Genomic DNA, 27607 nt, shown 5'->3' on the forward strand with positions numbered 1-27607 from the left:
AATTTGAATGTAGCGTGACCTTTCTATCCTCTTTCAACCCCACATTCCTTTTATCTCGCGCTCTCTCTCTCTCTCTCACCCATTTGCTCCATTTATACCGCGTATCCGTTTTGTTTGTCCTGGCGTGTTTGATTCCGTGTGAGCAGTCCACCAATCACGGTCAACGAAGGCAATTAAAAGTACGGCGAAGGTAAGTGTGCTGCAGATACGTGCGTTATCTGGTGAATTTTCATTTGCTTATTAGTATATTGTGTACTATTTTTCTAGCATTTTTGTATTGGTCTCACTAGTTTGGCTAGCTGAACATGAGACATTAATAAAAGCGAAAGCAAACAAAAAACAAAACTACCACGGAATTAGCTTTAGAGCACTACCGACGGGCACGTTATGATAAATGGTGTAATTAGATAAAATGGTACCGAAAACCGTTCCATGAAGAGGAATGTAAACAAAGACCCCAAAAAAGGGGTAAATAAAGGATCGCACCTCAAAAATTTTTTCGGTAAAATGGTGCAGTAATTGCACGAGCTTATCCAGGGAACGGGTGTGCGCTCGGTGCGGTTTGTTTTATTATTTATCATTACAGCTTTCTTACAGCAAAGGTCAGGATGGTACGATCAGGAGCCATGGTTCTCTAAACAATCGATTTTCGTTTGTTTCTCGTCAAACACGTTCCGTAGCTGTTGGTTCTACTGTCAATCCAGCGACATGATGATGGCCTGGGGCTGGGATCACATTTATTTGGTATTTGTATCAGCCCGAGCCCCCTTCAACAGACAAACAAATTTCAACAGTTCCAACAGGGAGGGTAGGTGGGTGGTGATGGCTAGGTTTGTTGTTTTGTCGATTTTGTGATATTTATACTGTAATGGTAGTTTGGTTTTGTTTGGTTCCCGGTGCATCGAAACCGATACGTGGCAAACCGAGCGATGCAAAGCACGTGGCAATTTCTGAACCATTCGTGTCAATGTTTTCTTACCATCGAAATTGACGGATTTTATTGCCAATACGAAATGGAGTTCGGTTAATCGATTATTGCAGCTTACTGTTGATCGGTAGGAAAAATGTTTTAGAGTCTTTTCTCTTTGTTATGTCAATCGGATCCTTGGGTAAATTCTTAGCAACCCGCCCTTAACAATGTTTTATTTTATACTTTTAGAATTTTTTTCTAACACACCTAGAGTTTTCTTTTTTAATACAAACTCCATAGTATTATTTTTGCATAAAAAAGGACATTAGTTGTGACATAATAAAAACTTTATTAAAAACTAATTTCACTTGTTGGGAAGTAAAAATATTTTCTCGAATACCTTTTAAAAAAACATTACAACCTTTAACACCACGCACGCCATGTTCCTTTCTTTTTGGGTCGTAAAAAACAAAAACAAGGCAAGGGTTTAGTTACTTCCGATCGAAAGATAATCATTGCAAAACTAGGTGCGCAAAACTATGAGGGAATCGTAAAGTACGATGGTTCGGTTCGAGTCCGGTACGAGCCCGCTCTAGTACCTCGTAAAACCGTCCACCAAAAACGGGTCATAAACAGAGCGAACCAGAAATAGCACCTGCTGTCCTGCTTGTGAAGGTGCGTCCAGGGTGAAATAAATTTCCATCCGCGACAGGTTTCGAGTTCATCCCTCGCCACTCGTCTGATGCGTGTTATATGAGTGTGGCTTTGGATTTCCTGCTGTGCTGGTGTTTTTTTCTGCTCCCATTCAACTGGTAAGAGGCTAAAGATTAACCTTTAACGTCCGAGTGTATGACTATTTGTCTACATGAAGCGCATAACAAAGGTATTTCACAAGGGTGGAATGGAACTGGAAGAAAGGGGAAAGAAAAAAGGAAGAACGGGCTTCGGTTGGTTTTGATGCAAGATTGCGATGGGTTGAGGCAAAATTCGCATGTTCAAATCTAATAAGATATGCTTCTTCACCTCACACACACACACACACAAGGGTCCAAGGCGCGGAATAGTTGGAGGCAGGTTGTGAGTGATTCCACTAGCATTACCATTGTAGCTGATGGTTTGTGATGACCTGCACATACACATACAAAGACACTCATGGGGCAGTAAAGTTCGTGAAAGGATACTTATCTTTCAGTTTGGGGGGCACACGAGGCAACGCGAAAACACTCCCCGGGTCCGTCATTATCGAGCCCGTCATGGAGGCATGACGATGGCTCATTTCTTTGTACCACATTCGGGGCGCTCCGTGACGGTTTTCCGGTCACCGTACCCGAAAACCGTTAAGGGTCGTGACGGACATTACACAAATGTCACCCGAAAGCAGTCCCTTTTTCGGACGGTGAATGTGAGTCGATGTCAAAGTTTTGTTCTAAGACACCGGGGACTGTCTATCAAGCGTACCGGTGATTGATCGTGGAAACCGTACTGCTGTGTGTATGTTGCCAACCATGCCGGTGTTCTTGCTGGGTCTTTGGGTTTCTGATTTGCAAATTTGAAACATTTCCGTTCCGGTAACACTTGCCTTGTCGCGTTTTGCGCTCCCATGATCCCATGATCACTTGGCTCGTTGACGCTTTGAACAAACAAACGCCTAGTGGACAGGGTGGATAAAAAAAAACTTCACCACTATCCGTGTTCCAGAAAACCGGAAAGACTATGAAACTAAAAGTTTTATTGTTCCAAAATGGAGCACCTTTTGTATGTGGCAGTGTGGGAGTGTGTGCTTTAAACGCGCTTTCTATGAAGCAAACTTCCTGCGATATGACCCTTGGGCAATATTCCATAGAGAAAAAAAATCAAACACGAATCACACTCTTTTCCATTTTCACGCGTAGACCTGGCCAGTGAATAAAGCCAGAACGCATTCTCACGTACGCTAAACCCTTGCCTGACAAGCAGTGGTGGGCCTCTCAAACAAAAAAAAAACAATTCCACATGCTCCACAACTCCTTGGGCCGGGAAGGCGATGATTCAGCACGATGAGGAAGGCCAAGATTATATTTATAATTATGCTACCCACCCGAAGGGAAGCGTTAAAAATTCGCTACAGCACGACGCGTCGATGAGCGCTCGGAGTATTTGTTTACTATAAATACACTACTAGAGAGCCCTCGACTCGGCCTCCATCGTGTGGTCTCACTTGCACCGCTTAGAAGAAGAATGTCTTGATGTGTAAGGTGTGTGCGGTGTGTGTGTGTATGTGTTGGCAACACCGTTACCACGGGGTCTGGAACTAGATGTTCGTTTGTCTTGGCCACAATGGCTAAGGGGGCGAAAGGGACACCACTATGGGGCGTGCATCGATCCTAAGCCTTGTCGGCATTCGTCCTTCGAGTTGCTCACTCGTGGCAGTAGAATTTTTTTTGTGTGCTTTAACACATCAGGAGCAGGTTGATTCCGGGAGGTTCGTGGCCAAGTCGTTGCCAAAACACGCAAACCTTCCCCTTCGGTGTCTACCAGGTTCCTCCGAAGTCTTCCCCGAGCAGCAAATCGCCATCGGGTTAGTGGAACTGGGCGACTTGGCTATACGCTCACTTCGTCACGGCACTCGCAACGGTTCGGTCGCAAAAACGAGTCACGGCGGGTACGGAACGTTGTACGGATCGGTGAGAAGTTCGGTCGAGAATCAGTGCTAACCCATGTAGGGGTCGGTAGGCAGGAACGCTGCAAAAAATTGTTCTCCTCTCTTCGCTTAATGTCGCTATGTGCGGCACGGTTTGAGGATACTAAAACCACACCAGGTTATACGGTGGCACGTTGATGGAAAGAACTTCTTTCGCACGCCCGCATCTAATCATTAACCTGTGGGAGTCTCGTTGTACCGGGTACCTCTAAGTGACTCATTACTTTGACAACGGGCTTCGTAACCGACAAGACGCATATAGCGTGGAGTGCATAACGGTGGTAACGGCATAACATTTCCTGTGACGTAGCATCCTGTCCGTTGCAGACCAGAAGTGCATTCGCTGTGACTTGGAGTGAGGTGATCCCGTGGGGAGGTGTGACGAAAGCAAAAGGTACCAAACATGGGTCCACTTAAGCAAATGACACATTGCGGAAGCATAAGTGCACTGTTTGCGGTGTTGATAGTGCTGTTCGGCGTCAGTTCGTCGGCACTGACTACATTTGGGAAGTCTAACACGAATCAACAGGCAGCTCCAACACCACCGCCGGGTAAGGCATCGATTGTTGAAAACATAATTTGTTTTGGGAATTTACTTTAGTTTGGGAGGATTTTTGTATTATTAATAATTTCCATTGCCAACGGTAAGGAGAAGTATGCAATGTGGAATGATTTATGCAGTATTTAGCGCCTACAAGTATGCAATCTATATGTATTATCGTTAGTATTTAGTGATCCATATAAAAAAATAAATTTCATATCAATTGTTGTGATAGACCTTAGTAAACGCAATTGTTTGTGAATATCGAGGAGGTTAAAAACTTGAAACAACATCGAATTATTACACCCAAGGGCACACGAATCTGTCTTACTTGCAAACTCCTTAAGTTATGCAAACTGTTTTTAAACCATCATTTACTTCAAGAGAATTTGGGGACTTTGAGTGATCTTCGATTATTCCGGCTAAGTAAAAGCATAATGCCAGAAAAACTAAGTATGGAAGGAGTCCAACTCGTTTGCGTTTCATAAAAGCCCGAGACGCCTAAAAGTAAAGCTAGTATTTCAACCTTCATTCTGACAGTTAATTAAGGTTCCGCGTTATCTACTCTTTATGTTTCCTATGCTGTCCGACGCTGCACGGTATTCTGCAATTGGATTAAGCAATCAGCGGACAATATCTTTTTTTTTGCCATTATCAAATACTCACGTACCGAATTAGCATGCCGGGTGCGTGTTTTGTAAATTTTTACCTAAATTACTAGAGACAGAAAAAGGGGGGGATGAAAAACCTTCTATTTTCAATCTCGATCACTTGGCTACCACATAATGACAATCCACCGTACGAAAAGGTCAACAGTTTTGTAACTTCGTTTACCGTAAAACAGGACGAAACGGTTTTGACCGACTGTACCACCCCGATTCAACATGTGAATCGCGCCAACCGAGCGTGAACTATCGAAAATGGGATTTTTCCATTTCCTATTGAAGCATAAAAGCTCTAATCACCTGTATTACACGCGCAACAGAAAACCAAAACAAAAATGCTAAGATTATGCGTTACGGGTTCGCTGCTCGAGGTGGCGCTTGGAATCTGGCGGTCCATATTTTTTTCCTGCCTTCCCAATATATGCCACGCAAAACGAGCGCACGCAAAGTTATGTGCAGAGGGAGCGCCGTTCAACAAAAAAAAAACAACGCATGACCACGCGTTCATGCTTGGCGATGCCTTTGTTTTCTGTTCCGTTTCCGTCGCCACCGACTGGGGTAATGGAGCAGTTAGTTAGTGCACGTGCGCGATCCTGCCCAGCTTTCGCGATGTGCGTGCGTAGATCCTTTTTGCGACTAAGGATGAACTCGTAACAATGGCAGGAATTCGTTTCAGCACATTCCTTTACTTTGCTGAAAACATGTTAATGGTTGCGGTCGTCCTCGGTGACGTTCAATGATACCTAGAAGCGGGCTGTTCGTTGCGGACGAAGCAAAAAAAAAGGCAACAGAACTACCCATTACCATACCAATGAGCGTTGGTAAATAAATTTCGGTTTTGGGTAGTGGCTAGTTAATTCCGTTGAGCAGATAAAATCAACTGGACGAAAAATCCATTGGCCACCCCCAAAAAAGGTAAACGCGAAAGATAGTGCAGAACATTTTGCTTGGACCATCGTTTTCAGTACACGAGCCCCCTTTTCGGACGCCTCAATGTATGCAATGGAACAGGTACTGAAGGGAAACTAACTGCCAGACTTATAAATACCGAATAATTGAATACAAATTAACAACTCGTTCTGTATGGCATGGTTAGTGCGTCCGGCATGTTTGCCTTTTGCCCGCCCGATTTGTCAAAGCGCCTTGCTTTCGTAATAGAGCAGGTCCAATCAACAGATTGGCAGTTTTGGAGAGTTTCGTCCGGAAAGTCTCTCTTTTGCGTTTACCCCCGCAGGGGCAGTAAACATAGCAGTACCATGGTAGGGATTATGCTAAAGGTGAAAATTTATGGTCTCTCGAATGTTGACAATCGTACCGAATCAGGCGACGGGCAGGCAGCGCATGGTCCAAAAGTTTGCGGTCCCGTGTTTGGGTTGTCGCACCGTTGGATTAGCGTTCGCTGGTGTTCGAATTAATTGCACGTTTATCGAAATCTTGATAAAACGGTTTTAGTGGCACCGAGCTAATTGAAACTATCGACATGGTTGATCATGGTAATGTAATGTGATACCCTTACAGGGTTGGTACAAGCAATTCGATTACTAACGCTTTACTACCGATTAGTTAGACACGAATCTTTGTCGAAGACGAAGTTGGACGAAGGAAATAATGGCAATGAAGGGTACATTGTGTAGTGATGTATATTGCTTATATTGAGCTTGTTGCTTAGCTGTTGAGTATTTCCGCCCTTGAAAGATTAAGTGTTGGGTTCTGGATTTTTTTTTGAGCCTGAAGGGATGCTATTTGTTTGTCAAGCGTCGGTTACTGAACGGATATGTCAATGTAGAAAGCTTTGTAGAAAACAAATGTTATTGTTAAAAACGTATTGGGAATAGTCATGATTCCGAATCTCTCTCGTTGCATTTTTCCAGAAATGATTCCAACCATTAAATTCCAACAATTGCATACCTTTAGGCGCATTCATGATAGTTGCAACCAAATGTTGAAGAGACTGTTTCTAGGGTTTTTTTTTAAAGCAGTGGTAAGTGGTATGGCTTTCGAGAGATGAATACGATTAGCAAGGCATGAATGAGTTTTTTCTATTTAGCATGGACATGATTTGATATTGCTTTAGTGCTTCGAAACGCTAAACACGAAACCTTGACCTTGATTGGGAGTACAATAAATTGTTTGTTAAAGACAAACTGGACTGACATTAATCTAATGCACTTATATATCAGTAAAGGCACATCTTTCAATGAGAGATCCGGTGCAAACAATGTAATGAATTGTGTCTTCATATTCTTAAATGGATTTATATTCAAAAGAAGGTATTCAAGTTTTTTAAAACCACTTCAAACAGTAAGGAAACATACGCAACGCAACATAACTATGCTCTACCTTATAAGAGCTAGTACCTTATAGTGACGATCTAATGAAATGATCGCCAAATCGATAAACCTTTTGACCTTTAAAAGTCATGTCGAAAACCGGACGGTTTTCACTGTAATTTTGATAAGAAACTAGCAAAAGGAATAGCGCGATTAAACGGACTACCAATTGTGCACGAAACTCGATCATGAACCACCTTGTTGCACATAATGGAGGATAATTTAAGTTCGCCTATCACACTGGCTAAAACTCACTGTGTACTGCTGAATTATAGGCATTGGGCGCCGGGTGCTAGTAGTAGTAATAGCTATGGCGACTATACAAAAACAATCTCCAACAGTAGTACCTTTATCATCGGTTGTCATCAAACACGGCGTGCCGGGCAAAATGCTGACTAGTGGGAAAATTAAGTTGAAGACAGAAAAAAAAAATGCAACACAAAAACAAAAACCTTTGCAGCTACTTGAAAATCATGAACAAAGACCAGTTCAGTTGGTGCAAGCCGCATGCAGAGAACGAAAAGTGCACTATCAAAGAAAGGTACACACAAAAAAAATTAATCCCCCTTCAGTACCAAGGGTTCCTTCTTCGTTCGCCAAACGTTTTGATTTTGTCAGAATTGTAATTGAACCTAGGCACGTAACAGTGGTGCACTTGCAATTTGGCCATGATGTTAGAACTTGAGGGCGAATTGAGTGCATCGTTGCTTCCGGCCCGTTTATCCTTCCCTCGAGATTGCTTTCCTGGGTCGGGGGATAATTTTTCATAAATTCTTATAAAAGCTTTTCAAAAATGTTAAATTTCTATTGTTCCTTCTCTTCGCAGTGGTTGCCAAAAGCTGTACAAACCATGGGGATTGTAGTACGATACAAAACACAAGCTGCGTACTGGATCCGATCGATGATCGTATGCGGTGCCTGTGTGGTGATTTCAAGGCACCAGTAAATGGATTATGTTCCGCCAAATATAAAGGTAAGTAATGCAAACAGTGTAGTGGATCCGGAAATTTGAACCAATTTCGATAGCATGTACAGTCGTTGTTTGCACGAGTGTGAGTGCATTAGCAAACCTTTTCCAGCGTACAGGTAACAGAGAATGGCTACGTTCTGCCAAGAAACATGCAACAGATCCGGAATACACAGCAGCAGCAGAAAATGGGTTCATTTTTTGTACCATTATAAAAGTGATAGGCGTAAAAATGAAAGTAACACTCAGCGGGGCAGACTGCGTGGCAGAAGTAGTGACTTGCGTTTGAGCAATAAATTTGTCGAAAGCTTCCGTTCCTGGCCGTCGTGTAACGGGGCCAGTCAGTTCAACTGCACCCTTTATGCTACCGTTTAAAAGGTTTGAGAGGTTGATTTGGTTAGATACGGACTGTTTCACATTTCACTGTCCGCGTAACCTCTTGTTACATGAGTTATGGCGGAACTCTTGGTCAGGGGATTGTATATAAGGTGAAGGACGCAGGATGTTGCATGTTGCATGACCTTAGTAGAAATGGGCTTAGTATGGTGGGAAATAGGGTACAGTTACGTGGCTCCATCTGCAAAAAGATTTTCTTCGTACAGACATTATTGTCTCTGAACACCCAAAGATAACAGGTTCGACTTTTATTTTGCATACTTTCAGGGTACTTCCGTTAAATTTTAGTATTTTAGTATCCTTGAACGATCAATAAATTTTAACTAGATTATATAACAAGTCGTCAGGTTAACTGTAGATGCCAAATGTCAAAATCATATTTTGTAGACGAAGGTAAGACGGGATATACTACTTATTATTTTGGATAGTGTTTAAAACTAACCATTGAAACAAACATTCTTTGGATGAATAGTACAGTTTACAAAACTTTATGCCGTTAATCGGTAAATTGATCAAAACTGGTTGACCACTTATACCTTCTCGGGTTAAACATAAGTAGTATCTATCTGGGGTGTTGATAACGCCTGAAAGTATGCAACTAATCGTTGGAAAAGTACTGATACACTTCACTCATACAGTATGTTAAGTAGAAATTGATCTCACAATCAACTATAATTATTGTCCTTACCTTCCGCACACTAATACTGTACATTTTCTTCACTTGTTTTGTTCCACAGGACTACGCCATCTGTGTGGTGATTCAGCTCAATGCGATTACGGCATGATGTGCGCCATCGAGAATGCGACCAAACCGACCACGACGCTGGTGACAAGCAAAACGTTTCTCACCAGCAGCATGCTGAACAGTAACGGAAACAACACGTACAAAGTGTGCTTGTGTGACGAAGAGGCAGAATTTTTCGAAAATAAACACGAGCATCACTGCAGCGGTACGGTAATGATCGTCACATCCGGAGCAGTGATCCCGCTGATGATGCTGCTTTTGGGAAGATTTATCGCCAACCTTCCCATAGCGCACAGCTGGAACACAGCGCTTTAAAACGGCCCCATCACGAGCTATCAGAAGTCGCAAAGCCACATTGCACATTGCACCACGCCAAACAGCAAATGGCGGCAACGTCTAGGCATAACAGCTTTCGGCAAAGTACTGTATGGATACAGAAGGGTGGATAGATTAGTCTGCACTTTACGTTAAATCCGAATTTCTTGTCCTAGCACCAGATAAGCCTTACAAGAGTAGTAATGAACAATCGTAGCAAGAGGATAGGGGATCGAAAATGGCGTAAGACGGAGAACATTTAATCTGTTAAACATCACGTATATTGAAGCATATGATCCAACACACATTATAAATTACGATATCTTTTCCGAAATCTTCACACTACGCCACTGCAGACATTAAATGCCTTATCATATGAAATTACCATCAGCAAAAGAAAAATCAATATCTCAGTAAACAATTTGGATTCAAATACACACATTTAGAGCAGGAACAAAACATGAAACTTAGTACATTCAATTGTCAAAAAAAAAATTCAATTTGCTTGATCTGGTTAATTATATAAGGAATAAAAAAAACTTAACTGTAAAATAACATGGCAATTCAATCTTACTAGAGATAGAGGATTCAGTCTCTTCATCAAACTATAGGGTTTTGTTTTCGTAGATGTAAATATAAACCTTACTCTTGAATCATTTTAGTATACTATTCATATTAAGCAAAGGGCTCACATTGATGTATACAGAAACTTAGTATCTTTTATATCGATAGTATGAACATAAAGGCTTAGAAGTGTAAAAGTGCTGACTTACTTTATTTTTCCCAAAAAACTAACACTAAGTATATGCTCGGAAGCTCTATCTATTCGTGCTTAATGTTAATACTGTGTGATTTGTAGAAGCGGACGGAAAAAGCAACAAAACGAAATCATAGTGTATACATATCGTGTTATAGAGGAGAAACATACGATTCTATTCTGAAGCAAATGTAAATGAGCAATAATCGAAATTAGCCGTGGCTTGCGCACAAGGAATAAAGATCGTGTCTACAATTTATAATGCAGTTTACAAGCATAGATGTGAACTGGACGATTGTAAAGTTGAATGTTATGTGAATAAATTTCTTTGATCTACGTATGCTTTTTAGCTCTGCTTGGCGCATAGAAGTGCATTTTTAACTCATTAACAGTGTTGTGTAGCAAAACTTTATCGTAAGGAGCTCGTAAGCAAGCTGTTACTACTTTTATATTCCTGGTTTTGAAGGCGCGGAATTGATGACAAACGATAATTTCAGTTCACAAATAAACGTTTGAAAAATCGTAGTTCGAGAATGCGGAAATTAAACGACCGTTGTGTGAATGTCGACCAAATGTCGACTTTATGTCGACTCCGAAATAACAGTCCGGATAACGGAACATTTCAATACTATTTTTATGATTCAATAATAAATGATTTAAAAATCCGCTTCCCAATTCTCAGTGTGGGAAATAACAGGAATTCATTTATAAAAAATCGCTCTCTGTGTAGCGATTAGTTATCAGTTCTAATAAAAGTAGTAATTTGAGAGCAGCCTGTAAAAGCCGTTGTAAATTTAAATTTGAATTTCGGTTCCGTAGGTTGTGAAAAAGGCTAGGTCATTGGAAAATATTTGTGCAATTGTTATGCATTTACATTCATGCTAGTGGTAGCTTACAAAATAAAGTGAATTTACTTTCTCATTTGTGGATTTTAAGTGCAATAATCACACTAGTTTTTGTATAATCACAGTTGTCATTGCCCTTCTTCTAGTTATTGTTTTTGGTAAGCTGTCAAACCGTAACAGATGGACCAGCCCGTCCGAAACTTGACACATGGCCATTTAAATCGACAACTTGCGCGAAAAAAGCAAAGAAAAACGAACAAAACGTTCTGAAACAAATAAAGCGTTAAGAAATTTAAAGTGCACAAAGCGACTCCAACGCGTAATGCGAATACTTTGGAGTGTAAACATTTGTTAAAGTGAAATCCTCGCACACGATGGCACAAACGGTGACGGTGGGTGGGAAAGATCAATCCATGCTAAGCGAGCATCACACAACGCCGAAGAAAAAAGTAACATTGGCGCTGGCAGAATGCGGTAGCGGCAACGCAATCTCGAATGAAGATGATTCCATTTTTCGTACGTTAGAGAACTTTACCGCACAGAATGGCACAACGAGTCCGAAGGTAATGTAAACAAACCTGTTGTTACTGTAGGGCAACTTGTCTGATGACCCGCTTCTCCTTCCTTGCAGCTTCCCACCATTAAGGACTTCAGCATATTGAAACCGATCAGCCGCGGTGCTTTCGGCAAAGTGTTTCTAGGGTACAAAAAGAGTGACCAAAACAAACTGTACGCTATCAAGGTGATGCAGAAAACGGAAATGATCAACAAAAACATGGTCTCGCAGGTGATAACGGAACGGAACGCTTTGGCACTTTCGCGTAGCCCGTACTGTGTGACGCTCTACTATTCGCTGCAAACGCTTTCCTCGGTGTACCTCGTGATGGAATACATGGTAGGCGGTGATCTGAAGTCGTTGCTGGCCATGTACGGGTTTTTCGATGAATCTACGGCACGGTTCTATGCGGCCGAAATCTGTCTCGCGCTGCAGTACCTGCACGGGCATGGTATCGTTCATCGGGATATAAAACCGGACAATATGCTGGTGGCGGCTTCCGGGCACGTTAAGCTGACCGATTTCGGATTAAGCCGTATCGAAATGCGAAGAGATTTGGAAATATCCGACCTCATTAACTGTTCACCGAATCTGAACGCACGAACACCGGGCCAGCTGCTGTCGCTCACTTCACATCTGTCCTTTGGTTCACACGACAAACGTATTGTGGCGGATGCGGCTGCAGCCGGGGCTTCTTCTGCCAATCTGCCAATACGAGAGGAAGTTTCCGACCATGAGTCGGACAGCTCGTTCGGCCAGTCGAGACAACAGAACGATAGCAAAATGTCGGGCGTGAGTCCGTTTTTTTCCGCCGAGCAGAATGTGAGCACCACGACCGAAGATATAAAAGCGGTTCCATCGGAGGTTACGATTGTGGAGGAAAAGTTCGACTCGTCTTTGTACTATACGTGTAACTCTAGTGAAGAAGGAAAATCGAGCTCAGACGGTAGCTGTGAGTCGGTGAAGGAAGTTCGGCTACGAATGGAACCGGTGGCAGGACGAGCGCAGGAGAAAGAAAACATCGACAGCACGAACAGCGGCGAGGAGAAAACCAGACTGAAAGATCCGTTCGAATGTTTGATGGTGCGGAAAGGTTGTTTACCTGTTTGCCACACGTTGCTTAACCATTCACGATCTCTTTTACAGGTGCCGAAAAAGATACATCCAAATTACACGGAAGATTCTGGCGTTTCGAGTAGAAAGAGTGATATGTCCAACATACCGTGCGAGTTGTCGGCCATCGAAAAGGTGGAAAACAATTCGAACAACAGTAACAAGGACTTTAGTTCGGACTTTTCGCGAAGGTAGGTGCTAGATTAGTGGATGCTTAATTTTTTCATCACTGACACATTCGTATATAGTTACAGCATGAGCAACATAACCGAAATCTCGCACTCTCCCGTGCGGAATGGTATGCGCGGATTCAAAAGGCCAGATTTTCTTAGGTGTGTATGGCAAGGTCAGCTGGTTTATGTTTTACAACAGACAAATGCCTTAATGAACACATGCGATTTATTTACAGGGGCGTAAAAAGAGGCCGGCATTTAGTGAATCGGGTGGATTCTTTAGTCTCAGATGTCGATGGTACCAGCACGGGACTGACGCAGGAGATCGATGTGCTAGACATCTGTGGTGAGATGCACCGAAGCACACCGAAAAAACGCAAAGCAGCCTCCCCGATCAAGGGTGTCCTCAAGGTGCGATCACTTTCCGACGATGAGATGCAAACGGGGGAGAACTTGATCGCGAACGTAATGTTCTCGACGCCCGTCTCGTCGCAAAAGATACGCCGCGAAGGTGGGCAGCTGGGTAAACTGAAAAGCACACGCTTTCAGCTGCCATCCTCGATCGATCAGTCGCGCAAGGTTAAAGCGTACAGCGAGGCACTTCCGCCGCATTTCATAAAAATGCCAGACGAATCGGTAATGTCACCAATCTGCACCAACAACACGGGTACGGGCGGATGCGATAGTACAACCGGTGCCGATGTCGGTGGGCCAGTGATCGAGAATACGCCGAAAGCCGTCAAAACACCGTTCCGCACACCGAAATCGGTGCGTAGGGCACCGCTAGGATCGGACGAGCGTATACTCGGCACACCGGACTATCTGGCACCGGAGTTATTGTTGCAGCAGGGACACGGCCCAGCAGTGGATTGGTGGGCGCTGGGTGTTTGTCTGTACGAATTTCTCACCGGTGTTCCGCCGTTCAACGATGAGACACCGCAGAAAGTATTCGAAAACATTCTCGGGCGGCTCATCGAATGGCCCACGGGCGAAGAGTCCCTTTCGCCGGATGCGGTAGAAGCGGTAGAACAGTTGCTAGAGATGGAACAAACGAAACGGCCGGCGGCGGAACAGATGCAAAGGATGACTTTTTTCTCGTGCATCGATTGGAAGAACATGAGCCTGTTGGAGCCACCGTTCATTCCTAATCCGGATGATCCGCAGGATACTGGCTATTTCGAGGCACGCAATATCATGCAGCACTTGAAGCTGTCCAACTTTAATCTGGACGCTTATTAGCGAACGCATGTTTCGGAATCTGGTTTCCACCATAACGCGGAGCACAGCTGGATACTGGCCGTAAAAGAAGGTATGCTATAGATAAGCCAAACTACACAAACATACACACATGCACAGATTCGTTTATCATGCGAGGACTTTGTCAAATTTCATTACAGTTGTAAGCCATGGAACGGTTAGACTGGTAGATTAGTGCTAGACATTAGAGCAGGGGGGGAAATATTTTAAAAGTTATGTTGTAAGAAGCTTGTTATGACCATTTGTGACATCCATGTGAGATTTCGTTCTTGTTAAATTATTAAATAACTAGCGGGTATGTTGATAGTTGTGTGATATTGAAATGAAACAAGAACATAAAAGTGAAATATATAAAAACAAACAAAACAAAAACAGTGATGGATGGGAAATGTTTGCAAAACTTTGAACTGGAAACGAGGATGCAACATGTTAGTCAGCAGAGCGCTCGAGAATTAGAAGATGCAAAAATGGGTCAATCTTGATAACAGACTGAGTTGTGATTCTTGTGACGTTGAGTAAACATTGCCCATCGTACGGTAACGGCCAGTGGAAATGGTGCGGTCGCATCTACGATGCATAAAACATCAAATCGATAGAAAAGGAAGATAAGGAAGAAAGTTATGTAGCGTTTCTGTTCAACGCAATGAATGCATCATCTGGTCGTTTGAAGCCAGCAAAAGAAACAAGTCACATTCGAAAATGGGCCTAGTTTAAGGGATCTTCACTGCAACAGCGAGGCATATAAGCTCATAGTTATTATCGTAAGCGTTAGAAATTTGAATGAACAATTGAGTGTAAATAAATAGACAATGCGAAGTGAACCCTGTCCAGCGAGCAAAAAATCCGTTGAAAGAAGTTGTCCGCGCTGCAAAGCATAATTCCATACGCGGTACCATGTTCACATCATCATCCGCAGCACGTGTACACGACGGAGTGTCGGTTGAGCACGACTTAAATTTTGCTTCATTTTATTCAATCACATCCGCCATCGGGTGCCTGTTATCGTATTGGTTTGGATCGTTGTTGTTAAAAAAAACCTACCGTAATAAGCATCGTTCGATGGCATAGGTAAACATCGAACTTATTTGCAGTGAGGTTTATGAAATGCTAATGAACAGTTGGACATTGGCTAGTAGGGTTTCTCTCTCGATGTGTAGTCAAATTCGTACGTTTCCCTCGCAGGCAGTTAAAGAAGCGCGACGAGTACAGTTTGTCGCGATCGCACTAAGCTATACATGCAAAGCAATCGTCGTTAAACATCATAATTAAACGAAATAGCCCCTCTTTCTCTACCGCTGCTGTGAGACAATTCCGTGTACGTGAAGTTGGTGAATTCGCACACCGCCACGGGATGGATGTAGTGCACACGTGTTCAACCCGGTATCCATCACAGCGGGAGCTTGCGGAGGAGCTTTGAGGTGGAGATAGATTTGGCGATGCATAATATTGCGGTGCATACATGCAATACCGGGCTGTGCACGTACGCGAGAGACACAGTCGGCTATGGACCCTTGATAGATAGAGTACAGCGGCAATATACTCAGATACATTGTGATAACTATTGGGATCTATTTTAGGCTATCGGTGGACTGTGGGTTGCAGTGATCATTCATCCAGGTAGCTCTCGAAAGTTGAGGTTGCATCCCTCTCGAAAAAGGGTAGTGTCTGTATCGGAGTACAATTGGCCATAGAAATACATTGTGTATCGGATCAGTAATTCGTTAATGAATGGGGCTTGCAAACAATCTGATAATCTGATAAGTAGAAACCCCCCGCGATGCAATCACGCTAAAGAAAAGTGGTAAGAGTTGACAAAATGTGCAGTACAGTGATCAAATCCATTATCGAGTTGATAAGATCAATCATCATACGGTGTTGTTACATGTAACTGATAACGAAACCCAACAGCCTTAAAAGCACGTTGGTGGACGATAGGTGGTTAATTAAGTATTATTTTAGATTAAATTGCAAGTTCACGCGTTGTTTAATAATTGACAGCAAAGTAGAACCATATCATAATTAATGTATGTTCATTCGCTTCTATAGAATGTTTTAGTTTAAATTAATTTTTAAATCCCCTCAACGGCTAGAATATATACATTTGCCAACCAAAAAGATTTGTGAAGCTTGGTGCCCTTTAGGAACATGAAATAGTTATAAATTGCGAATAATACTAAAGAAAGCTGAATATCACAGAACATTCCGTCAGCAAAGTTCGTGCCAACATGTGGGGCCAAAACAGTTCCTTCTTACGTTTTTGCAACTTATACTTTCGGGTGAGTCATAGCACTGTAAGTCGTTACTGGTAGAAATAGAAGAATATTTCCACACACGACTCTTCCGCCAAAATCAATCCAACTTTTAAATTCCCGCATTGCTTGCTAGTCACATATCTGTCTGGTTCGGTTGGATCGATTTGTACTGATAGGATTTCATAAACACCAAGCACAGATAAGCATTAGGATTCTTGCTAATAACCAGGGAACATCGGTCCATCAATGTTTACACCACCTTGGACAAGGCAACGCGTTCCACTCGTCTGATGTACCTTCGAAACAGGACGGTACACCTTGCTTCCTGTAACTAGAGGACGACCACGTACAAAGAGGTGGTACTCCGTCTCAAGAGTCGTCGAGTGTCTGGTCGAATCGCGACGCACCGACGCACTGGTTGATGGTGTAACACGGATATAAAAATCAGAAGAAATTAGTCGCATTGTTTCAGTGTTATCACAGCCGGTGTTCGCACCGCTGCTGGATGTGTCGCAGCTGTAGCAACAATTTCCCGCACCGCATCCAACAGTGGGTGTGTTTTGCCCGGATTGCCTAGTGGAAGAGTTTGCTTGCATCGGCGAGATATTCAGTGCCAACCAGTAGCGCCACACGGGCATCATTTTTGTTGTCTGTTTAGTAAGCTGTTGCTTGTGGTGGCATTTGTTTTTCTTCTGCTGGCAATTTCTTCACGGTCAACATAAGAAGGCAGTTTGCCTAGTGGGAGAAACACAGTGGTAATGGTGGTGCATGGTGAATGTTTTGCAAATAAAAGTGCTTCCGTTTGCGTGTGTTTGGCTCTGGACGTAAATTTGTAACGGCCAAATAAGTGTCTCAGTGTTTCGTAATAGTTGCACGTGAATGTGACACATTTCGGTTGGGTTAGGAACGAAATTCTAGATTCTAGAGTTCTGTACAGGCAAAGTGATCCCGTGAACGATCGTCTAAGGCGATCGCTGCAGTAGTGCTATGGTATGCAAACTAGTTTTTAATGTGTGTTTTTGAATTAAAATGAAGATTGTATTTGGGAAAAAAATTAGAACAAATCAAATGTGAAAAAGTGGAAACTGCTGTAACATATTAGCGTGTAATCACATGGACGAATGGCGAAGCATTTTATTGATAAGTAAGAGTACAAGGGTGTCAAAGATCGTGAGAAAGTGTCTAGCATATGGTGTTGGTTCTGTACCAACCGAACCGATTGATTGTTGATGGCACGTGAAGTGTTCTCTGCCTCGCGCTAATGTGTTTTATTGATGCTAAAGCTCGATCCGATTGGTATTTACATATTGGTGCGTGAACCCTTCATCATATATGGTTTTGCATCGTCAGATGGTCTAAGTGGGAAATTTTACAGCTGAATGACTGTTTCCTCAAACGAGCGTTATTTAAGCTTTCACTTCGCTCTACCACTTCTATCTGTAATATTTACTTAAAACTCAGGATGACAAAAACGGTGATAAGGTGTCGAGACGATGAGTTCCCAATGGTCAATATTGGAATTCCCCCCAGCAGTGTCTGTCTGTCATGTTCGGCTTCTAGTAGAAAATCTAACATCAGACGTAATATTGATCTTACCACAAAGTGGCTAAAAGCACATACCCTCAGAGCTTGTAGAATTTATTTGCGTCCACAAAACATTTTTCAACTTCCTTTTGAACAGTTGCTGGGGCATTTAATTGAATTTTGTTGTCTCTTAAATGGGGAAGGTGGCTAATTGAGAACATTATACCGTTATTTGTCTTCTATTTAATTATAGACAAACTTATAAATTATCTCACGATGTCAAAAATGAGGATCCGTCCATGAGGATCTATCTAAATTGCGCATGAACGGGGACATGAATGAAAGTGTGGATCTACATACGTCCAGAACGTTTAAACACGAAAGAATGACTAATCACACAGTTCGATGAAACTTAAACCTCAATTACACCTGCAGTGAAAAATAAGTGCTGCTTATAATTACTCGTGAAACAGTTTAGTAGCGATTAGTAGCGGCGCTCACGTGACAGTTATGGAAAGTAAGGTTTTTTGCTAGTTTCGCCAATTCTTCCTGTGACGCTTCGTTTCGATAAATTCCTTACATTCCTTCGAGTAACTTTGTTTCGTGTAGTTCAATCATTCGAAATGACAAGGTCAAGATGCCGTAACTGAGACAGGCATTACTACTACTACTACTACTACTGCTGGTCAGTCCTAACCGCTGGTTGATGGCATCGCCTCACTCACTTCCTGTACGCGGAAGAGAAACATGGTGTTACATGCGGTGCACGCCGCGTAGAATTATGATAGATCTTTGCAACGGTACCGTATCCGTCGCAGCTAGCAGTTGTGTTAGAAAGTAAGGGTAAATGGCAGTGATTAGAGGTAGCTTCACTTGGCCACTTTATCTCTACACAAACGCGGTACGATCATAGTTGATGATGATAATGATGCAAACGGCTCATGTGGTTGATGATGACGAGTAAACTAGGTCTAATTTTCGCGTGTATAGTACGGTGTTGCATGGTTCGTGACAGTTTTTCACCAGTACACGTGTAATGTGTTCCACTGTCTCATTACAGGAACAGCTGCAGGAGGAGCAGCTACTACAGCAGCAGTCCAGTACAGAGCGCGACACTACGAACGATGTCTGGAATTACGTTGTGTTCGTATCCTTCGTGGTGATATCGGCGCTGATACCGATCCGTAAGCGGCTCTGCCGTCGGAGCACAAACAGTAAGAGCAAGCAGGACTATGTCTTCGGAGCCGGCCATATATCTACCCTGGCGATGATGTTGTCCATAGCACGGGGTACGCTCGGAGTGATCTCCGTGTTGGGCTACCCGAGTGAGTTCTTCTACCGTGGTTCGGCCATGTGGGAATCACTGTACGGTGTCATTACCGCTTATCCGATCGTATGCTTTGTCTTCATACCGGTGTATTTCGATCTTGGCATAACGTCCGTCTATCAGTATTTGGAGTTGCGGTAAGGTGGTAATGATGATCTTCAAATAGATGCATCGTTAAGAATGATTTTTTGTGCTACTTTCTTTACAGCTTCAACAGCCGTTTAGTGCGTTGCTTAGCGTCAGGAACATACATACTGCGAACATTGCTGAGCTTAGGTGTTACTATCTACACTCCCACCGTTGCCCTGAACACAATCATTGGCGTGCCGTACTGGGTGTCTCTGCTTTCCATTACGTTGATCAGCATCTTCTTCAATGCATTGGGAGGGTTAAAGGCAGCAGTTGCTGCAGACGTTATACAGAGCCTCAGCATGACGGCTATGCTTGTGGGGATCATCATTTATTGCAGCATTACGGTCGGTGGTGTGGATAAGATATTCACCATCAGCTCCGATAACGGTGAGGTTTTACTTCCTGATGTTAAAGTTTCCAAAGAGGATCGTTTGAGAATAAAACTTCTTTGTTTTTTGCCAGATCGCTTTGCGTTCTTCAACTTTGCTGCCGATCTTCATCTGCGTGTGACGACAACGTCTGCCTGGTTGGGAGAGCTGTTCAACTCGCTCAGTCTGCTCGGCTGTCAGCAGAACTTTGTCCAGCGTTACCTCAGCATGCCGACATTCAGCCAGATACGACGCACGCTCATGTGGAACATACCGGTAGTGACGCTGCTATTCTCGCTGCCCTGGTTTGTCGGGATGGCCATCTACGCCATCTACTGGCATTGCGATCCCCTGAAGGCGAGTGTGATCGCGAAGATGGATGAAATACTGCCCTACTTTATGTTGGACCGGTTCGATAGTGTACCGGGCGTTTGGGGCATCTTCGTGGGGACGCTATTCAATGGAGCGCTCACATTAAACATCTCCAACATCAACTCACTGGCAACGGTGACTTGGGAGGACTTCCTCTCGCTAATACCAGCACTGCGTAAGAAGAGTGATAAACATCAGCTGAATGTGATAAAGCTCGTGGGTACGATCTATGCGGTGCTGATCATGGGCGTTGGTTTCATTGTTGGTTTATTGTCCGGCGTGATCGAATCATCGATGCTGATCATCTCGGCGACCTCTGGTCCGCTGTTGGGTGTGTTTGTGCTGGCTATGTTCATACCGTTCGCAAATTGGAAGGGCGCTGTGATGGGCATGATAGCGTCCCATTTATCGATCCTGTGGATCGTGGTTGGTCGGTTAATCGAAAGCAACGTTAGCGACACACTGTTGGATACATCGATCGAGGGGTGTTACGCGGATTTGGTGGAAGCGCAGAAAAATGCATCCTTGCTGGTGGTTGCTCTGGAGGAAGGTGTTAACGCGATTGAGTCGAGCAATCTGCTCAATCGCATCTACTCGATCACGTATATGTACTACGGCGTGTTCGGCACGGTGCTCACTGTACTGGTAGGGATCGTTATCAGTCTCGCTACCTGGAGCAGTCACGATCAGTACAACATGAAGATGTTACATCCGGCTGTACGGTGGCTCTATTCTCGTTGTCCATTCAGTGGTAAGCACTTTGGCTCGTTCGAGGTAACAGCTAGCTATGGTGCAACCACGAAAGAAACGGTACCAAAGTGTTGATAACGGCTGCCCAGAATAGGATTGTGGATGCCCATTCCACATTGGCATGTGATAGAGAGAAGAAATAGTTCCTATGCCCAGCTTAATAGACTATGTGGGCGTCTTGTAAAGATTTTAAATGTACGATAAAGTGTATAGCCTTAGCCATTAAGTAGAAATATTACGAATAAAAAGTTAAGCCATTTTTAAAGCGAGAAAGAGTGTTCTTTTGTTTTGTTCTGGCTGTATTACACAGTAACTTATTTGGTTGATTTTCATTCAAAAAGATATGAGTAGGTTTAAAAAAGTGTTTTTCTAGAGCTGTTAAATCAGAATGCAAATATGTTGAAAGTGCACTTAATTTAAATTGAGCGAGCTTTAACAAATGACTTAAGCATGGTTGGGTGAGATAATGAAAGCGTGAGAAGGAAAGAAACAAGAGAGTCTCAGCACGGTGGTTGGTACAGCGGTGCCTACACTATTTGCTGCTCTGTTAGATCAAGGGTGTGCAACACCAAATGAATTGTTATTCAGTCTATTAAACATCTATGATACACATTTTAGTGTTATTAACGTTTTGAAGATAAACCATATAATTGTATGTCAGGTTAGATCCAGCATTTGAATCGTGATAAGATTTAAATCTGCAATCTGCGATGTTCCAATGGACAATTGTTGTGAACACCGTATGTATACTGAATTTTTTATATTTGTCTTGATAATAAACGTTTTGTGATGCTTTATTTCATCTTGAGCTTATATTATACGCATAACTATAATATCTTTCAAAGTGTGTTATTATAGTTAGTTAAATAATAAACGTATCAAACACTAGAATGTTGGAATTAAACCTCAATATTGCACGTTCAAATTAGTAGCGAATAGGGAGCATAAGTATAGTAATATAAAAAATAAAATTAAATAAAATTAAGCCAAAACATTTTATATTTCTAGCTGATTTTATTTGAAAAAAAAACACAACAATATTTTTACGATTCCATGTCTCGTACAGAGAGGAAATACAAACGACGAACGAGACTCACTTTCGACACCCCTGTTTTGAGTCAAGGGCGTCGAACATTTCTATATTATATTTTTCTCATAGCCTTATTTAAATTATGATAATGGTTTATTGTTTTTGTATTTCATTTTTTTCTAAACAACAGTTTCAAATAGTTTGTAATAGACATGATTATAAATAGACAAGTTTATAAATAGACATGATTTTGGTCATGTGAAATACAGGCTGTGAAATACGTCAAATCAAATCAAATTTAAATTGAGTTTTGCTTATTGAAAGTTAAAGAAATTTAATGAATTTAGGGTTTTATGATTAATGGATATTTTGTAGTTGTATTTTTCCTAAGAAACACTGTATTAGTGTACATTTTCTTATCCACTCGATCAATGTCACAAAGAAGGGTAATAAATAAAACTAGATCATTGCTTTGTTTTATTAACAATCAATTCGATATGTCCGCTGGCTTTGATGCATCTGTTCGCACATTCCATTCCCTAACGGTGTTTCCAGTGTCGTTGGATTCGATCCTCATTCAGCTTCTCATTTGAACTTGAGTCATAATTTATGTACCAACAAGCAAACAAAACAAAAACGACTTTGACTGGACCGGTGTAGAACTAACACCCGTACTGCGCGCAGCCACTGTTGGGCGTACTTTTCCACGGCACTTGACCGTCAATAGGCGGCAAAACCAATAGCTTTCGAGGCGATTTGCGGCAACATTGACACTGGCAGTAAACGGCCTTCTTGAGCTTGAGGGATACGGTGGTTTTTTTGGGGCTGTATTTGTGTGTATAATTTGAACGCATTTTATCGAATTGCCATTCGTGACCAAACGGCATGGATTGCGATGTAGTAACAGCATTGCTGTCTTCTAGACCGGAAGGTGTCAACGCTAGTGCCAGCACGTGTTTTTTGATACAATCTTGCACAGACACCGGACAGTTTGAGATAGTCGGTCGCTAAATTTCATCTACACTTGCGTAGTTGTGTGACGCAACGCTTACCGGGACTGTCTGGCAGAGCCCCGAGTTGTTTATGTTTTCCAAATTCCAACTCATATCTCGAGGTGCAGACAACAATTGCCCATTGCAAGTGATCCAGAACCATACTGGGTCAGTTGCGTCAATGGTGAATTTAGAGCGTGAAGATGAAACTTTATGATTGTGCACAAATTTAAAAATAACTTTTCTAAACCGAATTTTACGAATTCCTCACTAATCAAATATTCCAATCTGATAATTGCTAATTTTGTTTGATTTGTCCTATATTGCGCATCAAAGTGTCTATGTCTATGCTTCATGAACGCGGCATGATAAGCAGGCAGTAGAGTGTAATGTGATTGATTCTCACATGCGCTATCTGGTCGAGCCTTCTCCGACAGTGGCCTTTCTCAGTTTTTTCTCAATGAATTCCCCATGAACGGTGCTCAGTATCGTTCGTCGTAGACACACATCCCAACGCGTCAATCAAATGATCATACATGAATGATAGCATTTGGCGAGCATCTTACGCATCCCGAAACCAGTTCAATCCGATTCGGCTCGGTTTCACGCGGTTCATTGAGAAAATTCGTTGACCTTAGCAACATTAAACCATGGACCATATATATGCTTTTTTTTGGCAATCCAAAAAAAACACAAAACAAATTGCAAAAATTGTGCCAACTGTCGCGGCACCTTTGCAACGTTGCGATGTTTTAATGGAGGTGTTTATTTTTGTTTCCCAAAACAAATTGACGGGTACGGGGACCGGCTGCGGTTTGTTTTAAATTTGGACAATCCAACCCCGACAGCCCACCCATCGGCGGGGAAGCGTTTTTATCGAAAACAAAAAAAAAAGAAGTTGATAATTATAGTAAGCAAACAATAGTGATTGCTATTATTGTGGTGCTGTGGTGCTGCGAATAGGCCACCGCCTGCCGCCAATGCCGCTAATCAGCAGTGCTAACATGGCGCGTACAGTTTTAGCATGTCTGCTGGTGGATTTCCCATTAACACCTGATCGCATCGACGATCCCACCAGACGGAGGTGTTTTTGATGATGGGTATTTTGGTACTTGTTACGAGAAAGCTCAACGAGCATGGATGTTTATCATCGTGCATGGTTGATAAGACTTTGGCGGTGGATGAGTCACGGTTGTTTTAGGGGACACGAGCGATAAAAACAGAGATGCACAGCTGGGGCTAGAAATAAGCACCATCACCTTACCACCTACTACAAGCATTTGGAACTGCTGGACGAAGCCACCTGAATGTGGGATGAGGGCACCGAACGTGTTGCGGTCAATCATAATGACAAAGTGTTGTTCAGTGACGGTAGCGCTGACCACTCTTGGAAGGGTCTTCCAAGGACGTTGCCGAGGGTATGTATCGATCGTAGCCGATCGTGCTGAAGGTTTGTCTTTTTTTTTGGTTCTTTCTTGTTCAATTGTTTCTACCAACCGTGGAGGTATGACCCTCGCGCTGCAAGCACGAGACAACACCGTGACCGGCCTTGCCCGCGTGAAACCCTTGGAAACTTGGCTGCCCAAGTTGGTAGGCACCGGTACCGACCGCTTGCAGCTAGTAGGAAATTGGGACCTGTTGTCTGCCAACGGCACATGTGAGCCACGAGGGTTGAAGTTGTTGTTCGGTTCGACTCCGGATCGTCCCATTTTCACTAGCCGACAGGCAACCGTTGTGTCCGGCTATTAATCTCCGTTCTCCGTATGTTAGGTGGAACGCTAACAGGGGCCACCGATGACGATTGGAAGGTCTTCGGACGGTTCGGACAAGAGCCGCTGGAAAGCGGTGGCCAAAAATAAGTGGTGGGAATCTGCATGAGACAAACGAGTCGTCGAAGGGACGGAAAAAAGGGCACTCAAGGGCGAAAGGGCGATATGTTAGGTAAGGAAGGGAGCGATACGACTTGATCGAGTGTGAGCGGAATCGTAGAATAGTAGCCCGGGCGAGGGTAATGCATACGAGCGTGCATAGGCAGAGTGAAGCCACCAGTAAACGACCTGTAAGACGTGTCCGAAATCTTGCAGGCAAGCAAACTGAAACTGAAAATCGTCTCCGGCCGAACCGCCAAAATTGAAAAGTGGGGTTTTCTCTAGTGGGTCAGGCAGGTAGTGTTGACCCGTTCCAAAAACAGACGCGCGCAAGACCTGGACCAAGCAGGACGTTCGTCGCTTGTAAACGGCTGGAGACTTGAGGGAGTTACTCGTGTACTAGTTCGTGTTTCATATCACACAAGGTGACGGTGAATGCGCGTGTGTGTGTGTGTGCATATCAGTTCTTAGCGGTAAAATCTTGAAAGTACGTAACATTTTGTTTACCTGGTAGTACCCAAAAAAAAAAAACATTCCACACCAAAACAAAACTCCCCCCGAGGGCTTAGTGGCGCACGTGACATTTGCTGCCTACGCATAATCTACAGCGCATGTTAAGTTTTCGGTTAACTACTACAAGCAAACGAGCGCATCCCTGTTGGCCGACGAGTGCAAGTTGGTGCAACGTGCGTAGTGTATTTTTGTTTGTTTGTTGTTGACACAACGGCACGTTGGGTGGAGAGAAAGAGAGAGAGAGAGAGAGAGAGAGAGAGAGAGAGAGAGAGCGAGAAAGATTTTTTTTAGGGAGGAAAACAAACGTAGATTGATCGATAAGCAAAGGAACGTGCGTACATGTTTCTAATGGGTGATAGGCCTATTAAGCATAATAATACACAAACAACATAACTGTCAGTAAAGGTAAGTTCTTCCATATTTGTAAGCAATTTAAGATCTAAAATTTAAGATTAAAATTTTGTTGACTATTTAATCAAACCCAAAAAAACTATTTCTAAAAGTTATGCAATCAATCTTTCCTAGAGTTATGCAATCTGCACAGCATCACATGCAGAACAGACTGTACGTCGGCATTAGTTCTTCTTTGCGGCCTTTTGACTACCGACACACCGCTCTACTGGTACCGGCGCATATAATTATCTATATTGATTGTTTACGCCCGCCTCTACGGCTGTGCCAAATTCTGTGATTCACGTGATTTTGATAAGATGGATCGGTATGTGCACGGGACACATTGGACAACTGTCTGTCGCTAAGCGTGCGAAAGAAACAATTTTGCTGAGCTTACTTACCGCTGCACTGATCAGCTTCTGTGCGTGGGAGCTATCTTTTAGTATTTGCTTGTAGTGACAATGAGGTAGACAGGTAGGAAACGGAACACATGTTTAACGCTTCTTAGCTCACGTACGGTGTCGATCAAGTGGTTCCAAGAAGTTGGAAGCACTTAAAGGTTAATGATGGCATTCGTCAGAACTACTACTCTTAATTATCTTCTATCAATCGTGTGTTCGTAAGTGTAAGATGGCATGACTTGCGGGTAAATTGTCCAACAATCGCCCGGTAAAGCGTACTTAAAACAAAATCTCGGCTACTGAGAGTGTACGTACTTCAGCTAAAGACTTGCAACTCGCGTGCTCAATGTCTCGTGACGTATATAACCACAATGGGTTGGAATCGTACCGGAGCACGTTATCAAACGGTTAGGGGATGCTTTTATTGAACCACTTACGGTCTAGTGCTAGACAATCCAGCGTACTTGTTCACGCAGAGAGTGAATGCTTCTTCACTGATCGCGAGCTGGTTCGGTAGATGTTAAAAGTGTCTGCTGGTGTTTTTCCTATCGACTGATCGAAATGCGTCAATCTGCAAGGAAATTCTATTGTGTCTGTTATATAGCACATATTTTGTTTAATTGTTCTACGTAAGTGGATTTATTGAGGTTTCTTCTACTTTTTCTTATGTGGCGCTACAACTATGGGGGAGGTGTTGACCTGCTATTTCTGGTTTTATCTGACTTGATTTGATATCCGTGCCCTGTCGTGCAAAGGGGCCGTCCATTTGAGGTTTACTAAATATCTATTATAGGAACGTAGCATGTAGAAGATCAGATGAGAGAGACGGATTTGCTAATTAACGCTCTTAACGGTACGGTTGAATAAGTGTTTAAAGTGCTTCCAGGAACTCGACATCTGTCTTTAATTGTTATTTAATTTCCGGGAAGTACAGCATATATGTCTTTCGCGGAATTTGGTTTTTCTAACCGGAATAAGATCTGGCGTTATATTTTTCTACTTTTCCTAACCTCTTAAGAAACGTGGAAAATGATGATATGGTGTTTTTGTTGAGTAGCATCGTTCGCAGATATGTATCTAACCATCTACATGACAGCTCTGCTGATTAAAGCGACACGCTTGACAAATCGATCTATCCCGTGTGATTCATCCAAGTACTATGAGTCAGGTGGCGTGTGCACGACGTGCACGAATGTTTGAAGAAAATGTTATCCCCCCAAACGGTCAAGGCATGCTAATTGCTAGCGAAGGATTGCCTCCAGCAGTTTCGTCCAGCAGGAGGGCTAATAAAAAGTAATCTCTAAATGATAATACGTCTTACGCGACGTCTCGTCAGGACGTGACTAGGCACAGTAAGAGAAATCGAGTTAATCGTGTTGTACGGAAGTGCGAAATACGGAACATAATGGCCCATAGAGAAGGTAAGGCTTCTGTG

At 42.9% G+C, this 27607-nt stretch overlaps 3 protein-coding genes across 5 annotated transcripts; all 3 read left to right on the forward strand.

Moving 5' to 3' along the window:
* Positions 1 to 3150: 3150 nt before the first annotated feature.
* LOC125774882 (uncharacterized) lies at positions 3151 to 10695 on the forward strand. Its single transcript, XM_049445247.1, has 3 exons — positions 3151 to 4141; positions 7953 to 8099; positions 9227 to 10695. Exons 1-3 carry the CDS (start codon positions 3994 to 3996, stop codon positions 9547 to 9549), a joined length of 618 nt encoding a protein of 205 aa, XP_049301204.1. The 5' UTR covers positions 3151 to 3993; the 3' UTR covers positions 9550 to 10695.
* A 630-nt stretch (positions 10696 to 11325) lies between these two features.
* On the forward strand, positions 11326 to 14246 carry LOC125774838 (serine/threonine-protein kinase greatwall). Its single transcript, XM_049445136.1, has 5 exons — positions 11326 to 11714; positions 11783 to 12790; positions 12854 to 13011; positions 13069 to 13152; positions 13230 to 14246. The coding sequence occupies exons 1-5, from the start codon at positions 11526 to 11528 to the stop codon at positions 14230 to 14232; spliced, it is 2442 nt and encodes an 813-aa protein (XP_049301093.1). The 5' UTR covers positions 11326 to 11525; the 3' UTR covers positions 14233 to 14246.
* Positions 14247 to 16460: 2214 nt separating this feature from the next.
* Positions 16461 to 21248, forward strand: LOC125774845 (sodium-coupled monocarboxylate transporter 1-like). Of its 3 annotated transcripts, none has more exons than XM_049445158.1 (4): positions 16461 to 16526; positions 19087 to 19490; positions 19562 to 19872; positions 19948 to 21248. In XM_049445158.1, the coding sequence occupies exons 1-4, from the start codon at positions 16476 to 16478 to the stop codon at positions 21048 to 21050; spliced, it is 1869 nt and encodes a 622-aa protein (XP_049301115.1). In that variant the 5' UTR covers positions 16461 to 16475; the 3' UTR covers positions 21051 to 21248. The 3 variants fall into 3 exon arrangements, with proteins under 3 accessions (XP_049301115.1, XP_049301116.1, XP_049301117.1); XM_049445159.1 differs by lacking the exon at positions 16461 to 16526 and adding an exon at positions 16562 to 17492; XM_049445160.1 differs by lacking the exon at positions 16461 to 16526 and adding an exon at positions 16564 to 18863.
* Positions 21249 to 27607: the final 6359 nt, after the last annotated feature.

Source organism: Anopheles funestus, chromosome 2RL (genome assembly GCF_943734845.2).
Source record: "Anopheles funestus chromosome 2RL, idAnoFuneDA-416_04, whole genome shotgun sequence".
Lineage (NCBI taxonomy): Eukaryota > Metazoa > Arthropoda > Insecta > Diptera > Culicidae > Anopheles > Anopheles funestus.